This window comes from Rattus norvegicus, chromosome 9, assembly GCF_021556685.1.
Source record: "Rattus norvegicus strain SHRSP/BbbUtx chromosome 9, alternate assembly SHRSP_T2T, whole genome shotgun sequence".
NCBI lineage: Eukaryota > Metazoa > Chordata > Mammalia > Rodentia > Muridae > Rattus > Rattus norvegicus.
This window is the reverse complement of record NC_141542.1, coordinates 97,002,546-97,021,170: the sequence shown is the minus strand read 5'-3', so window position 1 is coordinate 97,021,170 and position 18,625 is coordinate 97,002,546. Positions and strand designations below refer to the sequence as shown.

The following is an 18,625-nucleotide window of genomic DNA, read 5'->3' as shown; positions in this document are numbered from 1 at the left end:
TTTTATGTCCAGTATCATAATGATCTTGATATTTCTTATCTGTTTTAAATCCTGGAACCATATTTTAGGACTGACTAGAACTTATGTTAGAACCTATTTCAGACCAATATCTATTTTCATCCAGTTACTTGCTTATTTGTTACAAGTTTTTAAATTTTTTTGTAAGTATACAATGTAGATATGATAGCGTATAAGTGTGTGTGTGTGTGTGTGTGTGTGTGTGTGTGTGTGTGTGTGTGTGTGCAGGAACACATGTTTGGTGAGTTCTTACAAAGGCCAGAGGTTGACACCGATTACTCCTCAGTTTTTTTTCTTGAGGCAGTCTATCGCTGAAGCTCGCGCTCAGTGATTGGCTACGCTCTCTAGCCAGTGAGCTCCCAGAATCCACCTGCCTCTGCTCCTCCTCCCTGTGATGTTGTTGAAGATGTGAGCCACCATTCCCAGCCTTTACAGTTACTCCTGCTTCCAAAGCAGAGAATTTATCGACTGAGCCATCCCCAGTATATTCATTCCTGTCATTTCTTTACATTTTTTACAACATCCTACATACATACAATGCATTACAATCACATTCAGCCCTCTCCAATGCCCTCCGTTAGCCCCCTTCCTTTCCTTCTGAACACCTTTTTTCTTACCTTCTAGACTCCCATAGGCTTATACCATTAGAGAGAAATACATGCCCTCCTCCAGCATCCACTAGCAGACATTAGCACCTTAGGTACTTAAGTAGGTCCTTGTGGGCACTCCCTCCGCACATGATTAAAGTGTAAGTATCCAATCTTGTACAGGTTTCTAGAGACACTGTCTGATCACAGCAGCCATAGCAATGTCCTATCTGGATGGCAGCATTCCACGACATTATTCCCAATCCTCTGGGATTTAAATTCTTTCCTTACTCACTTTTGTGATGACTCCTTGCACTAGGCAGGGACCTTGCTATAGAAGATGTAGTCTTTTTTAATATACTTCACACTTCATTTTAAATTAAAATAAATGGAGCGATCTGAATAAAAGAATGTTTTAGAATAATATTCATCTTAAAATTAATATATTTTATTTAAAGTTTAATATTATTCCTTGGGGGGCAAAAGGAAGAAATTAATATGAGGGCATAAAATTATTCATGTTTTACTTTGCACATGTCTATGTGGTTTGAGTATTTGAGTTAACAGTTTTTAATGAAAAAGATATAAATTTACTAGTTAAGCTAGAAGGGAACATTTAGTAAACACAGTAGAATGGTGACCTTGAGAATTAAAAGCCTTTTGAGTTTTATTACTGCTTTCAAGTTTCAAAGAACTTCTTTGATTAGCTGTTCTGTAAAATGAGGTAAGTCTTTTATTTGCTGTCCTGGCTTGGAAATTCACACATCACGTCATAAGCAAGTCATTCTTTGCTTAGCTTCCCAGAGCTCAAAGATTCCCTGAGTCTTACCAAAGTGAACTAGACAACCTGGTGATGGGCCTGTGCGACCACGTGATTTGGAAATGCAAGGATGCCCTTGAAGAAACCAAAAGGGCGAACCACAGTGTGGCCCGATTCCTTAAGGTACAGCTATTTGAGAGCACTGTTCTGTTCAAGTACCCTTGACAGTGGTTGCAATGTATCCTAAATGTTGTTAATTTAATCTCTATTTATTAAGTATCAGAACTCCACAGTGAGACGAACACTTCCACTTCGACACCTCTTCTCTTGAAATCGTTTAATATTCATTCCAGCCCAGAGGCTTACTAAAGACAAATGAAGGTCAGATAAAAACATGCACCCAAGTGTTGTCAAGTCATGGTGCTTCTGAATAATTTCAAACAGGAAGAGATGTTGAATGGAGTCACATTGTGGTGATGGCATTCTCTTGAGGTCATTGCTGTCTGTGTATAAACTTTATGTGGAAGTAACAGAAATGTCCAAGATGATGACAATGTAAATGGTAATGGTGAAAAGAATAGATTGGCATTGAAAACATCCACTAATAATAGCAATAACAACATATCACATGGTTGGCACACACACACACACACACACACACACACAAAAGAAGTTTATGAATGGAAAGATTGCATCATAAGTGTCCATCATACATACATATTTTAAATTTAATGACACAGAAGACAATGAAAGCATAGGGAATGGCGTTAAAAGGATTAAAGAAAAATAAAGGGAAATAATACCAGAGCTGCAAAGGGGAAGAGCAAACGTCTTGGTTTGGCCCAGTTCCAGGAGCTGGTGCACACTGAGCTTTCCCACTGCCTTCTTGGTGTGGCCTCTTGTACTCCCAGAGATCTGCCAATAGCCATTTCTCTAGAAGGCACTGAATGTTTCCCTCGTTTGGTTGTCTAATTCCTCAAAGCAGTCACATGCCGTGACTCAGAGCAGTCCTTCTTTTCCATAAGGCTAGCACAAAACGTTTGATAGGAACAACTTTGGCAGTAATTTGTTGACTCCTCATTTCAGAGCATCACAGTCCATTTCCCTCGGAAGGATAGTAGAGTCACTGTCCTCTGGTGGCAGGTCACAACAATTTGTTCACATGGCTGACACAAGGAAACAGTGGAGGAAGGCCAGAGGCAGAACCTCTGGAGTCCCATCCATGGTAACCTCCTCCCACTAGCCAAGCCTTGGGTCCTAAAGATAAAGCGTCCACAACTTCAAAATAACTACATAACCTGGGGACTGATTGCCTAAAACAGGAGCTTGTGGAGGGAGGTATCTTCCAGACGCAAGCCCTAAATAACTATTGTCATTGAGATTTAATGAGGGAAAATTTATAATACCATAATTGTGCTCGTTGCTTTCCATCAACAAGAGAGCGGAGTGTGGAATCATTTTGAGGGCATAAATATGCCCTGGGGTTTCAGGGACCCTCCTTCAACCACATCATAGGAAGCACCATTTTACAGTGTTTATGCCAAAAGCTTGTGTGTTTGTATTGTTTTCCCTTAGCACAGACGTGTCTCACATGGATCCACACCACAGGAACCCATATAGCTTTTATGTTTTGGCTTTTTCCCTTCTCTTGTCCTACCAAACTGTGTCTCAACTCTTCCCCACCCCCACCCGTACAAGTCCTCTTCTTTTGCAGCATAATGCCAAGGCAAGTGTTGTTTTCCTGCTTGATGGCCGTCTCCTTGCCTCTTCGTCTGAGTAATCCTTGCTTTTATTTCAACTAGCTTTTGAAAACCATTTGAGAATATCTGATCTAGGATGAGGTGGACCTCAGGTCTTAATGGATGTGCTCTGAAACTATCCTAAACCATAAGAATGGGTGGTAACGCATATCTCTGCAAGGGAAAGTCTTCATATCTAATCTGCTTGGCTAGATAACCCATACTTGGGGGATAAATGTTACCACCCAACCTTCACTGCTGGTAATCATAAGCCAAGCTAAAGGACCAGGGTCCAGGGTAGAAGGAGAATGGTTAGAAACAGTAGCTTTGCCAAATACTGACTGAGAGATGTATTCCATAATCATCAATTACATGCACCCATTATAAATTTGACCTAAGACCTTCCTAACTAGATTAAGAGGATCTGAACAGACCAAACAAGACACCAACTGCTCTCTAATAGAAATTGCAGGATCTCCTCTCTTTGTCCTTCAAATGCATGCTTCCCTGGATAAAACAGAAAACAGTCCCCTGGGGAAGGAAGCCAATAAGGATGAAGAGTACTAGCCATTCCATACCACCCAGAGTGTACAGCAGATGATCTCCACCTAAGCAACTCTGGTATCAATGTACTAAAAACAGTAATAAGATGTAGCCAAGTAATTTAAAAGCAGACAACTTTGTATATAAAAGGGAAAGTCTAAAACAAACCTCATTACAAAACTCCAAGCAATATTTTAAATAGTCATTAGGTGCAGGTTTGGACCCTCAAGCATTAATCTTATCTCTAACGTTTGAATTCGTCGCTATATTCAGATGGGTGTTCCAACATGCTTTCAAGATATTTTTAAACAAGCACATCGCACACTTAGTTAAATATTATTCTGAATCAGTATATAATCGTCTTTCCTGAAGTCCCACAAGTAAAAAGATTTGACTTTGCAATTATATCTCCTTAGCGCTGCTTTACGTTTATGGACCGGGGATTCGTGTTTAAGATGGTCAACAATTACGTCAGCATGTTCTCTTCCGGTGAGTTCAAGGTAAGGACCAGGGACGGAAGTAATGCTTGGTCCAATCCAGCATGATAACCAAGGTAATCTCTGTGCGTATCAGTGACACACCAGCCTGCCATCTACCGAGCGAGCCATAGGAGAAGCTCTCTACCATCTGGTTTGGAACTTTTAATCTCATTGATATGGGTATTCATGTTGTTTATATTCTCATAACTTGATTTTATTAGATAGCATATGATTAATAGCATTCATTTATTCTAGATGTCCCAGGGTTATAGTTTTAAATATTCCCTAACAGTCTTCTGGACTTCATGGTAGTTTATTATGAGACCTTTATATCTCTAATTATATTAATTTGGATCTTCATTCTTTAGTTGGTTTGGATAAGGTCTGTCAATCATCTCTTTCCAAAGAACCAACTTTTCGGTTGATTCTTTATGTTATTCTTTTAGTTCCTATTTCATTAATTTCTTCCCTTGACCTTCATTATTATTGGTAACTACTCCTTCCTTTGAGGTTTGCATGTTCCTCTTTATCTGAGACCTTACGGTGCACATTAAGCTATTATTTGAGATTCTTCTCATTTTTTTCACAGACACACTCATACTTATAAACTCTATTGTAAAAATAACCTTAGTTGTATAAGGTTCTTTAAATATATTTTAAAGACTATATAGTTGTATGATGCATGAACTGTGCATAATCTCCATTTAAATATAATTGCACTAGACCCATATATTTTCTGAAGATCAATTGGCATATTCTCAGTGAAGAATAATTAATACGTGTGTGTAATTTAATTATACGCTTGCTCACATACAAAAGAGCACATCAAATACTGTTCTTCTTTGAAATGGCAATTTCCTACACTATTGGATGTTGTTGCCAGAAATAGAATTCTAATTGGAGATAAAGGAATATTTTTGTATTCTGTGAACTAATATTAGTGCATGTAGTAGTGACAGGCTAATGGCTCTTAAAGACTATTGTCTCTCATGTGTGAGAGTGGATATAAAACTGTTATGACAATCATTCCTATGTAAATTGCGTTTTTCTTAGACCAAGTCTAAACTCTGCGATCACTGTCCAAATCCAGATGTTATAGAAAAGGCACACCTTCTGCAAAGTCAGGGGAGAAAGGAACTAATGACAGATGCTAAGGACTAGTGTCCTATGGAGTTGACATCACTTCAGAGTATGTGTACCGTTATCTTCCTGAGGCTGGACCTGATTACAATCACAGTCTGCTCTGCGATTTGAGTTGGAGTCTTGAGAGGGCTCCATTCACACAATGCAGCAGGACTGAACATACAATAAACACATTATAACATAAGCTAAAAGCAAAACTCAGAGTTGTCTCTCATAGGAATAGAATGTGGGTCACAGTTGCTCTCTTCCTTTTTTTTCTTTTTTTTTTTTTTTTTTTTTCGGAGCTGGTGACCGAACCCAGGGCCTTGCGCTTGCTAGGCAAGCTCTCTACCACTGAGCTAAATCCCCAACCCCTAGTTGCTCTCTTCCTATAGGTTGTCTTGACCTGTGTGCAAAGATAAGGAGTGTGAGTGACTCCAAGAAGCACTTCTGAGCAAACAGACTCCCCTAAACCTAGGAACTGCTTGGTGGTCATACAAAATTAACTCTTTTCTTCTTTGTCATGGTCCAATTGAAGCATGCACCTTTCTTTTGCTTGTTTTTATGAAACTTAATGATGTACAAATAATAATCATGCTGTTTGCTTCTGTTTCAGACTTTATGCCAATATAAGTTTGATTTCCTTCAGGAAGTTTGTCAACATGAACATTTTATCCCTCTGTGTCTCCCCATAAGATCTGCGAACATTCCAGGTAACAAGTCCGCATATCTTCCTAAGTCCCTACAAGGCTGGCACTTGTTCTGACCATGTTCTCCAGTTTCCTTAACCATTCTGTTTGAAGAGGCAACTTAGCTATCTAAGCCTAATCATCTGGTAACAACACAAGAGGGTTTACCCCATGTGATTATGACTGCAACTCTGTATTTATCTTCCCCTTTTCAGCAGAGAAATCCAGCAGAATTTTCAACCTAGTTACTATAAACCAGAGAATTATAAACTAGGTCCTACTAGTTCTGAAAGACAGATTTCCATTGATTTTGATACCTGAATATGGAGAGGAAAAAGTCAGGAGTATAATTCCAGTGGACATTATTAATTAGCATAACTGTGTCAGGATGGAGTTCTCCTAAAGGAAAAACTGGAAAGCCAGAAGGAAGAAGGGAAGGAAAAAGGGAGGGAAGGTGAAAGGGAAGGATGGAGGGAAGGAAGGAAGGAAAAAAGGCTGCCTTATAAACTCTGGACACTCCTAGGCCAGAGAGGAGGTGAGACTGGGTACAGAGGTCAGAACAGAGCACATTTCATTTACTAAATTTGACATACATTTAAATACTACACATAAAATGTTTATTTGGTAAATTTGGAACCTCTGTGTGTGTGTGTGTGTGTGTGTGTGTGTGTGTGTGTGTGTGTGTGCGCATGTGTGTGCACCTATGGAGAAAAATCATGAGCGAATGTAAACATCAGAAACTAATTGAGCATCCAGCACAAAGAGAAGACCGAAACTGAGTCAGGGACTTGAAGTTCTGTGCTTCCAAGCTATGAATAGACTACTCACACTGACATATTGAAGGTCAAGAGATCAGAAAATAGAAGGCTAAGAGCCCATTGTGGCAGCTTGCATCGACACCACAGAAGGAAATTTACAGCAGCAGGCCTAGAAATATGCTAATATCTCCACTTTAAATATAATCTGCATGGATCACCACATCCTTTCTCCAGTGTGCAATGCACATCCCATAGTGGAGAGAAAAAGTAGAAATTTTATGTCAGACAAAAACATTTTTGGGCTTTGGGTGTTGTTTGTTTGGGATGTGATTTTATTTATCCTTAAAAGTCTAACTCAGCAGCAGAGGCCTTCCCTAGAATGTATGACACTTAAGGTTTGATCCCAGCAGTGAATAAATAGTAAGGGGATGGGGAAAGAAAAAAGAGGGGGAAGGAGGAGAAGGAGAATTTCTTTTTTTCTCCCCAACTGAGGAGGAAAATTTCTTCTTTTTTTAATCCAACTTAATGCCAAGTTATTCTTGGCTAGATAAGTTAGCTAAGATATGCAGGGTGGATCAAACCTTTATTTGGTTATTTTAATTCTAATTAGGCATTCTCAATCAACAAGGCAGTAAAATAGCTTAAATATATATATGTATTTATGTGTGTGTATATATATATAATTCTGTTCATGAAATTGAGAGGCATACAACCTAAGTTTTCTTGGAAAATGGTGACATAATAGCAAATAAATTGAAATATGTTTTAAATTTCTCCTATAAATTTAACTAATTAATAGACTGTATATGTATCTGAGTATGGATGTATCTGAAATTATTGTCTATTTATACCATGTCTAGATCCCTTGACACCCTCGGAATCAATTCAAGAGTTACATGCATCAGGTAAATAATCGTATTTCATATTACCTGCATAAGCCCCCATAGTAGTATTATCATGTTAATGGGCACAGATGCTACAGATGCCTGTGTTAACCTGTAACCAACATGTCCAAATGATTGTCTGAACTTTTCTCTTTTGTCACATATAATTTGATACCTTAACTTTAATTCCTTTATATTTTATTGTGGCGTGTAGATTTAAGAAATGAACTACACTAAATCTGGCTCTGCACCAGCATGGCAGTCTTGCCCACCTCCATTGCCAGCCCCAAGCATTGGTCTTGCCCTCGTTCCTGTGGCTAGCTTGCTGCCAAGCCGCTCGCACTTCCCAGGCCTGCCGTGGCTGGCCTGCAGAAAGCCGGCTACCACTCAGTCAGATCCCCTTAGCTCCTTAAAATGATAACACTTGAGGTTTGTAATATACCAACCAGATTTATAACGGTAAACCTCCAACCCCAAAATGCCCGTGCAAAGAACACAAGACCCAACTGATATAAATACAAGCTGCATGCCTAGATTGGGCAAATGTACCCTACACTGCTCTATTGCCCATCTATGAAATCCATAGCACCCTGTGGCTACTTTGGGCCACATGACCTCAGCTCATCTTCTTCCTCTATTTTCTTCTATCCTTCGTTTCTCTGTCTCTGTCTTTCTTCCTCTTTCCCCTCTCTAAAACTTTCAGCTCTACTTTTTCCTTTCACTGCCCAATCACAGGCTCTAGCCTTATCTGACCAATTAAGATTTTGCTTGACCTCACCTGAGTATGGGCTCCCCTCTTGAGGGAACAGAAAATACAAACAGCAATCCACGACATTTTAGTCTTCAGGTTTTCCAATGTCTTAATTTCCCAAGTCTTCTGAAATTTTCCTCATATGTACAATAAAGCCCCCAGCTGTACACATTTTATCTATAAAGTATTGCTATTAACTATGGTTTCCATGCTACATACTTGGCATCATAATGTGTCCATCCCCTCACTGAGAATCTGTGCCTGGGACAGAACTGTCAGTGGGAGAAAAATGCCCATTTCTCTCATCTCCCCAGTCCCTCAAAATTCCATTTCTCGTCTACTTACAGGAGCTCGACTTTTTAACATCCACAGATGAGCTCCTGAGTATCTGCAGTTTGTTTTCACTTCCCACAGTTCCCTCTACTATTTCCAAAACGCTGATTTCCTGCCCCTTTTATATCTTTGCGATAAAATCCCAACAAACATGGCATTGCAGATGTTTAAGATGTCGATTTTTATATAAAGTATAAGACGTGTAAAGAAAAGAGAGTCCTTGTGCATTCTCGGTGGGAATGTAAATTAGTAAAGCCATGAGTGAAAACAGTTTGGTGGAGTCTCAAAATAAAAGATAGATAGACAGACAGATAGACAGACAGACAGACAGACAGACAAATGATACATAGGTAGTAAATAGATATAGGTAGTAGATGGATGGATAGATAGATAGATAGATTGATTGATAATAGAGAGATAGATAGATAGATAGACAGACAGACAGATGATACATAGGTAGTAGATAGATATAGATAGTAGATGGATGGATAGATGGATAGATAGATAAATAGATAGATAGATAGATAGATAGATAGATAGATAGATAGATAGATAGATAGATAGATAGATAATAGAGAGAGATGACAGATCGGTAGGTAGGTAGGGAGGGAGGGAGGGAGGGAGGGAAGGAGGGAGAGAGAGAGAGAGAGAGAGAGAGAGAGAGAGAGAGAGAGAAGAGAAAGAGGTGACAGATCAGTAGGTAGGTAGGGAGAGAGAGAGAGAGTAGAGAAAGAGGTGACAGATCAGTAGGTAGGTAGATAGATTGGTAGATAGACAGATTATAATAGATTGATAGATCCCTCTACTGTATAAATAGGCAGAGGTTTGCCTGCCATGTCCTCAAGAGGGTACACGGTCACTGAAGCACTGTTCACGGGAGGGAGGTAATGGAAGCAGCCTAGGGCTCCAACTGCCAATGAACAAAATGCACATTGCAATGTGGATTATGGTTTGACCCATTACACATTAGTGTCATTTGTGGCATGATGAGTCAGAAATAAGGACAAGTTGCACTTGATCTCACTTATAGGTGATTCTAAAACATGGGCTCCTAGAAGTTGAGAGTACAGTTGTGTTTCCGAGAGGCTCGGGAAGTATGTAAGGGAGGTATGGACAAAGACTGGCTGAAAAGTTCTGGTTCAGTAGAAGCGAGACACCCTAGCTGCTGCAGAGTAGAGCAATGGCACTGGTAACGTAATTTACTGTACATTTCAAAAAGCCAGAAGAAAGGACCTTGAATGTTCTCATGGTAGAAGAACTATAAGTATTCAGTGCATAAATATGTTTAGCTGATTTAAACCTTATAAATATGTAAATATATACACGACATTACATGCTGCCTCATTCACATGAAATTTTATGGGTTTTTTTTAATATATTGTAAAAAAGAAAAAAAGAAATGTCTGGTTTCAATTTTGGGGGCATGTATCCTTAAGTTGCATCACTGAATGATGAAGCAGTTATGCCTTTACTTACGGAGAATCCCCATCTGGTTTTCCATTGGCTGTACTGATGTTCAAGTTCACTTGGACAGTGTATTGGATTCCTGCTTCTTCACGCAGTCCCTATCCTTCGTGATCATTTGACGTCTCCTAGTGGCCACTCTGACAGGAAGGAGCTGACAGCTCACTGGGACTATGATTTGCACTTTCCTGGTCATCAGTGGTATTAAACTCTTGTTTCATTCTCTTTTCGGGAACTTTAACGTCTTCTTTAGAAAACTGCCTATTCACATTCTTCACCTACTTTTGAATCTCGTTATTTGGGTTTATAGCATTATTTTGTTTTGCCGTTAGCTCATATAGATTATTTATGTTTCATCATTTTTAAGATAGACATTTTTAAGTGTTATGAATGCTTGACTGCACGTATATATGCGCACCACCTGGTTATCTGGAGTCTGCAGAGGCTGGAATTCAGCACTTGACCCCTGGAACTGGAGTTATAGGTGTGTGAGCCACTGTGTGTGATCCGGGTTGTCTGAAATTGGAGCAAGTGCTTTTAGCTACTAAGCCATTTCTTCAGATCCTCTGTCTTTTGAATACAGCAAGCCCCTAAGCATATATGGTTTGCACAGATTTTCTTGCAATCCTTAAGTTGACTCCTCCTTCTCCATCTTTTCTTCTTCCTCCTTCCCCCTTTCTGTTCTCCCCCTCCTTCTCCCTCTTGGTCTCCTTTGATGTCTAGAAACATTTTCTAATTTCAATACCCTTTCAGTTGTATATTTTGGCTTTTGTCACCAGGATTTGCTGGGTCATATTCATAAAGGCATTAAGCATTCCAACATGAGGAAGTTTCCCCAATGTCATCCAGGGTGCTAGCCCACTGCTATGGGGCAGTTACCCTGGGGAACAAGATGCACAACTCCAAGTTAGTCTAATCATTACAGAATGATTAGCATAATAGTTCAGGCTCAGATTTTCCAGTCCCACTGGCTTTTCCCTCTCCCTGCTCCGTCACTTTCTTCAACCAGCTAGTTCTGATGCTCCTGTCACTGCCAGTTCCTTCTGACCCCAGCCCAAACACAGTTTCTTTTATCCCCTCTACATCGAGTTGCATCTCTCACTTAATATGCCCCCATATGTAATTCTCCTACATTAATAAGTCAATAAATCACAAGCTTAATCAGGCCATTGATCTCAAAACCCTTAGTGTCAGCCAAGCAGTGGGGGTGCACACCTTTAATCACAGGAGGCAGAGGTAGGCAGATCTCTAGAGTTCAAGGCCAGCCTTGGCTACAGAGTAAGTTCCAGGACAGTTCATTCAGTAATCCAAGGAGGGGAGGTGCAGGTGGTGAAGGTGCAAGCAGGCGCACACTCACACACACTTGGTGGATAAAGCAAGCTCCAATGAGCGAGCTCCAACCACTTTATACACATACACATACACATGCACATATGCACATACACATACACATGCACATATGCACATACACATACACATGCACATACACACAGACACACACACACACGGACACATATACTTGATGGATAGAACAAAGTTCCAACAATTTCACGCATACATATACACAGAGACATATATACAATCTTATTTGATTTATGGAGCAAAGCTCCAACTACTTTTCATATCTACATACACACACATTTTGATGGATGAACCAACCTCCAACAAGCTGGTTCCAACCATTTTACACATATACATCTATACATTTATGCACATATGTTCATTTGGTAGACGGAGCAAACTCCAATGAGTTGACTCCAACGATGTATTTTTTCACCAGTAGCTTATATGTCCCAGAAAAACCTTTCAAACAGTATAAAGTTACAATGTGATTACCTTCTATTTTGCTTCTAGTAAACGATTATGGCAAAACAGCTTGTTCCCCAATACCTTTCCATGAAAAAAAAAACATTACATTGTACAGGTAAAAGAAAATTATTATTCCCAAGAACCTACATACATCCGTAACTAAGCAACTTGTTATAGATTAACAAATTGTGAGAGAGCAAGGTAATTTTCTCAGCTAATTTTTCTTATTGGTAGGCAACAATTTGAGGTTATAAAGAAAGGATCAAATATTTTATTATTTATCTTAAAAAATAATCTTATAAAAATCTTAAAAGAATCACAAATCTAAACTTTTATATAAAATTCAGTCATTTCTACTCTAAATCCTCAGAGTGTATATTCATTTAACAATTTTGTAGTCAGATCAGGAAGCCGAGAGCAAATAATGAGAAAAAGAAATTAATTATCACCTTGATCTTGCTTCAGCAAGAAAGGCAGCAAATGCTGGTCAGGCAGCCATTGTTCTTGTTCCCTGACCTCAAAAATATCCCTCGCTCAACCATTCAGAGTGTGCCTTTCTGAAGAAGTTCAAATTGTTCCCTAAGATTTTCTACACCAGAGCCACTACCAAAAACATCTCAACAAAGCTTCCACAACAATCTCTTTTTCCAAATGCTTTCTAAGGGTGGTGGCCATTGCTGACAACCTACATTCCTAAATTCTTTCCAATGGAGGGGATTGGACCATGAATCTGCTCTAGCAGGGATGCCTGGGAGAGAGCAAGCATTATTACTGTGAGAGCCAGTGATGCTGGCCTGTGAGGGGCTAGAAGCCCCCTTAGAGTTTCCCATACATTTGGAGGAATATGAAGGTCACAGGGACAGCAGAGTGAAGCTCTGTAACAGCATGAAGCCCTCAGCTGGGTTGTCCTCAAGGCTCTGCCTCTCCACTGCACATCCATCCTGTTTGTGCTAACCGGGTGGCTTCACATCTTTGACTTCTAAAGCCCATTGTTGTTCCCCCGACAAGCCTCAAAAAAACAAAAATCAAATACAAACAAACAAAAGAACCCTTAGCCACTCCTACAGAACTTGAGGGGGGGACCAAAGTGCTGAATACAGAATTTGTACTTCAGTTTCTCCGCCATCTACCCCACCCCACCACGACCACCCCTACCCACTCCACCCCTGATATCTCAAGCCTCAATTCCCAGGCCTCTTCTTTTCACCACTGTATTTACTGATCCCTCACATATGTCTATTTCCACATACCTGTCTGTATTTCAGAACTCTGTGCCATTGAAAGTTAGCCTTCCCTCTCTCCCAACATCCTCCCCGACCTCCATTTACTTCCACAATGATTCCAAACCATCCAGCATCCTCCAAGGTCTAACTCGAGGTAGCCCTTTTCTCCCCTAGAACCTTTCTCAGTTCCTATAGACACAGAACACGTTTATGTTTTACCCCCTGCAGTGATGGGAGCAGGCCATTCGATAGGCCGTGGCTGTTAACTATGCTGTGTTATTATCTATGCTTGTGTTGACATCAGCAAACATTTTCCCATCTGAGGAGATACGCCTGAGGTCACAGCGGGCCACATCTCTGTACAAGGCTGTCTTGTAGAATCTCTCCAGCTTGGGGGCAGAGGTTTTAGTAACTGTTTGATCTTCCTTTTGTGTTCGTAAAGTGGCTATTTAGTTTTCAATAACATACTCTCTTCCTCTCAAAGATATGCCTGAATACTCGGTCACAAATGAATTTTGCCGCAAACACTTCTTAATCGGAATTCTTCTCCGAGAAGTTGGCTTCGCCCTGCAGGAGGACCAAGACATCAGGCACTTAGCTTTGGCCGTCCTAAAAAATCTAATGGCTAAGCATTCTTTTGACGATCGATACAGGGAACCCGTAAGTAGCCTTTCTTTCTCTCTCCCCCAAACGCTGTTTAATGGCTCGCTACATTAAATGAGTATAAAACCCTTGAGCCTATATTGATCTTCACGTGAGCCGTTTCTTGTCTGCCTTCACCTAGAGGAAGCAGGCACAGATAGCAAGTCTGTACATGCCGCTGTATGGCATGCTCCTGGACAATATGCCAAGAATCTACCTGAAGGACCTGTATCCTTTCACCGTGAATACATCCAATCAGGTACGTCTGCACAGCTCTCCAAATTCCCCTCCTTAAGGAATTTCCCTTACTCATATTTATGTGCTGTGTGACCATTCCTTCCTCCCTGTAAGCAAGCTAGGGCTAAACAGCACTTTCCAACAAGCACTCGATCAATACCGTTGGTCCCTAATGGGTGCTCGCGGCTTCCACCTGGCGCGTCCCTCTCTTTGGGACTGTTTCCACTCCCTTATTCTCTGAAGCACCATCCACATCTGCACGGCTTTTGTAGGTTGTATAATGTCCTCATGGCCTTAGCTTCATTGTCCGTTCTTCACCAACTACTCCCCACTTTTCCCCATGGAAACTTAGCATCTCATATGGTCAAAAGCCCAGTGTGGCCCATTGTGACTATTGTGCAAGCCACCAGCATTCCCCAGGGCTCACTGGCCAGGCAAACTCTAGCAAGTTCAGGTTCATTGAGAAACCTTGACTCACAAAAGTAAGGTAGGAAGTTGAAGGAAGAAGACACCTGACATTGACCTCTGACCTCCACATCCATGTGCTCCTGTACACACACACATACATGAACATGTAAATATACACATAAAAAATAAACTCATGAGAGAAGGAAAACCCACTCAAAATCCAGTAACAGCCTAAGATAGAACCTTCTAAAAGTTAGGATCATGCCTTTAGACATGTTTTTTGTTTGAGGAATGATCAAATCCCACCAGCATCATGTAATATGTGCATACCCTTTAGAAAGTTATTCAAGCTCTCTAGGCCTCTGTTTTCATATTTCTAAACTGGGATAAAGGGTGTAACACAATATAAAGTGCCTTAATATCAAATTATATAACAGAAAACATTTGCCAAGATGCTCAGAACACACGGACTTAAAATCTAGTCCCTAGTGATGGTAATATTATGTGTGTGTGTGTGTGTGTGTGTGTGCACGCGCGTATTGATGAAAATTACATCTATAGCTTAATATATTGCTATATCAGTAATTATTCTAGTCCACAACTAAAAGATTGTCTCTGATACATCATTTAAAAAATCCCCAGAAGGAGCAGAGAGAATGTAAAAGCCCAGCGTTGGGGAGGAAAGCTATGAAATGCTGTCATATACATGGCTTTTAAACTCAGGAACTGGCAACAGCTGTGATTGCCTGCAGTGGACCCTGCGTAAGATTGAGCCAGTAACTATTCAGTCCTAGATGTGGCGAGGATCATGGACCCTGCCTCCACTGGGGAGCTAATGGCAGTTGAGGGAGGCTGCGGAAAAGATATTCTTTGTCTCCTCTGATGTAGCCATTTCTGAGCTCCTCATGCTCCAGTGGATAACCCATGCCTACTCAACTAAACTCTGTGAAATCCAGTGAGTCACACAGCGGAAACAAAAGCAGAAGACAGAATAGTGGGAGGAAGGAAACTGAAAAAAAATATAAAAACTCTAACATTCTGCATAAAAAAATCAAACTGTGAACGAGACTATGCCTTTGACAATATCCATTTTCCTTGTCGACTTTGGTCTTTGTTCAAGTATAAAATGTCAAACTGAATACCTAATTGAGAGGGAAGTAAAAGCCATAGTGGTCTACCATTCTGGAACCCACTAACACTCATTTGTTTCCTCTCCTCTTGGAATGCAGGGATCTAGAGATGACCTCAGCACTAATGGAGGATTTCAGACTCAGACGTCCATGAAACATGCAACTTCTGTGGATACATCATTTTCCAAAGATGTTTTAAATTCCATAGCAGGTATTCAAGACCTGCTGAGAATACTTGTGTTTACCATTCATCAATGTTTACATTGTATACCATGGCGCTTTCTATCCATAATTCATATGCATAATATACCTGGCAAAGTACACCACGCTGTATAACTAGAGCCTTTAACGTACTCCTTTGAATGTCATCCAGTAACGTCCACGTCTGCTTAGCTTAAAGGGCTGTCTGCTCAGATGTTATCAAATTACTTTATTCAGCAGTCTTTAGCTTTTTGTTATGCACAGCTTTTTAAATTATAATTGCTCTTCAGCTTCAAGGATTCTATTAAGAACTATTTTGGAAATGTCATTTCTATTTCACATAAACTGTCAAGTTAAACACTCCTTCCCCAAAACCATCTTCTGTTAAAATAAGAGTTATCTTTGTCTATGTTTTTCATTTTAAGAGATCCAGAGAACAAACCTTATATGCACTTTGAACAGTGTTTCAAGATCCATCATGGCCACCACTGTGCGATGCTTTAAATAAATGTTGCATAGCTTTTAAGTCAAGCCCAGATTCTATTTCCCAATTCTCTACCCACTTCAGCAATGAGCAACACTGTTTCCTCATGTTTGTTCTTGTTTGTCCTCATACATCTCATCACCGTTCGTGTGCTGTGGCTTCTGTTTCCAGCATTTTCATCGATAGCTATTTCTACAGTGAACCACGCAGATTCCAGAGCATCCTTAGCGAGCCTGGACTCCAACCCGAGCACCGCAGAGAAGAGTAGTGAGAAGACAGACAACTGTGAAAAGGTGCAGCTTCCCTCCCCGCCACACATGTCAAACACTGCAACTACAAGCCAGGGCGCTCTCCGTCTTACTTATTATCCCTATTGGTCCTTTGATTCCCAGATCCCAAGGCCCTTGTCTTTGATTGGGTCAACGCTTCGGTTTGACAAATTAGATCAAGCAGAAACCAGGAGTCTTCTCATGTGTTTCCTTCATATTATGAAGACCATTTCAGATGGTAAGCGGACTGTCTTCAAATCTATTTAAAAGGAGAAAAAAAGAAAGAGAAGAAACCTATATTTCTAAGATCCTCATGCCATATTGTGTTTCTTTCTAGAGACTCTGATTGCCTACTGGCAGAGAGCACCCAGTCCAGAGGTGTCAGACTTCTTCAGCATCTTGGAGTAAGTTTAGGGTTGATCCAATAACTTATTTTCTGGAACTTTCAAACTAGCTCACTATACCACTCTTCATTCAAAGAAGCCCTATGGTAAATAAATAACAATAGTATATGGAATATGTAAAGAAAATTTACTAGTTTTCTTTCCATATATTTAGATGACTTGTTATGTTGTTATGTATAAATGAAGGAATGTAAATAATTAGAATGTCTTTTTTCCCCTTTCTAGTGTTTGTCTTCAGAATTTTAGATACCTGGGGAAACGCAATATAATAAGGTAATTGTTTAAATTCTAGTATATAGTCTTTAATATAAATATCATCTTTTTAAAAAGCATGGAGCGTTGGGGATTTAGCTCAGCGGTAGAGCACTTGCCTAGCGAGCGCAAGGCCCTGGGTTCGGTCCCCAGCTCCAGAAAAAAAAAAAAAAAAGCATGGAGCTTTGAATATGGCTCAGTGAGTGAAGTACTTGCCATGCAAGAATGAAGACCTGGGTTTGGATCCCAGAACCCACATAAAGGCAAACATGAGAAAGGGGTCTATAATCCCAGTGCTCCCTATTAGAATTCTCTTCACGCTGGAAGCTATCAGGTCAGATAGTCTAGCATTCGCAATGGTACACAAGAAACCCTGTCTCAAACAAGGTGGAAGGTGAGAGCTAACACCTGAAATTGACCTCTGACCTTCTGAAAACCAGGATGGGGAAAGAGGGATGTTTCATTATATAGACATTTATATAGAGAGATGGTAGACAGAAGATAGATAGATAGATAGATAGATAGATAGATAGATAGATAGATAGATAGATAGATAGATTAAAAAGAAAGAGAAAGGAAGAAAGGAAAGAAAGATTACATATAATACATGCTGGTGATAGATATATAGATAGACAGATAAATTTATATTGATGAAACACATCTATTTAAGAACATGCTTTTAGTAAGGTAAAAACAAAAATTAGTCTAGAATTACTTCATACTGGCACCATTTGTCACAAAGGCAAGAACATCCAAAGTCGTCTAAGCTCCTATTCTTATAAGAAACTGAAATGTTAATTTTATTTTTATTTTGTTTATATATGTGGTGCTGAGCTGTGTGCATTTGCATGTGTTTGCATGCAGCCAGAGGTTGACAGTAGGTGTCTTCCTCAAACACTCTTCACCAAAATTACCGAGTCAACCTCTCTTCACCTGAAGCCAGACTTTACCGATATGGTTCTTCTAGTAAGCCATCTTGCCTGGTGGATCCCTGATTCTGGAGACTGGGACTGCTCAATGGCTTCCATTTACATAGATGGATGCTGAAGTTCAGAAGCCAGGTCCTCATGGAAAGTACTTTGCTATGCGGGCCATCTCCCAGCCCCCTTACTTTTCATTAATTCACAGAACATGAAATAGCTCATCATTCAGTAATAGCTCGTCGTTCGCCCTTCTGCTTTCATGTGTCCATGATAAACACAGAGCTATGGTTTAAACCTGTGTTCTTTGCAGGAAAATCGCAGCAGCATTTAAGTTTGTGCAGTCCACCCAGAACAATGGAACTCTAAAGGGATCTAATCCTTCCTGCCAGACATCAGGTCTCTTGCCACAATGGTAATATCACCTTGGCTTGGTATTTAAAAATCACGCATGTGCCATTTATATGTGAACATGCATGTATAGGGGTCCATATATGTATATATGCCAAAAACAACTGT

At 40.2% G+C, this 18,625-nt stretch overlaps 1 protein-coding gene across 49 annotated transcripts in view; it reads left to right on the top strand.

Moving 5' to 3' along the window:
- Window positions 1–18,625, top strand: part of Dock10 (dedicator of cytokinesis 10) — a 257,968-nt gene that overhangs the window by 203,750 nt on the left and 35,593 nt on the right. For 30 of the 49 annotated variants that reach the window (XR_015628576.1, XR_015628574.1, XR_015628573.1 and 27 more), the window contains exons 28-39: window positions 1,402–1,548; window positions 4,064–4,147; window positions 5,865–5,961; window positions 7,556–7,600; window positions 13,644–13,819; window positions 13,944–14,060; window positions 15,676–15,787; window positions 16,433–16,554; window positions 16,654–16,768; window positions 16,868–16,934; window positions 17,160–17,207; window positions 18,420–18,521. Coding sequence is in view for 41 of the 49 variants with exons in the window: in XM_087565522.1 (XP_087421648.1) it covers window positions 1,402–1,548; window positions 4,064–4,147; window positions 5,865–5,961; window positions 7,556–7,600; window positions 13,644–13,819; window positions 13,944–14,060; window positions 15,676–15,787; window positions 16,433–16,554; window positions 16,654–16,768; window positions 16,868–16,934; window positions 17,160–17,207; window positions 18,420–18,521 (1,232 nt within the window). In the remaining 8 variants the exon portion in view is untranslated. The remainder of the gene's footprint in view (window positions 1–1,401; window positions 1,549–4,063; window positions 4,148–5,864; window positions 5,962–7,555; window positions 7,601–13,643; window positions 13,820–13,943; window positions 14,061–15,675; window positions 15,788–16,432; window positions 16,555–16,653; window positions 16,769–16,867; window positions 16,935–17,159; window positions 17,208–18,419; window positions 18,522–18,625) is intronic. The other 19 variants (XR_015628577.1, XR_015628575.1, XR_015628580.1 and 16 more) reach the window with 1 other exon arrangement.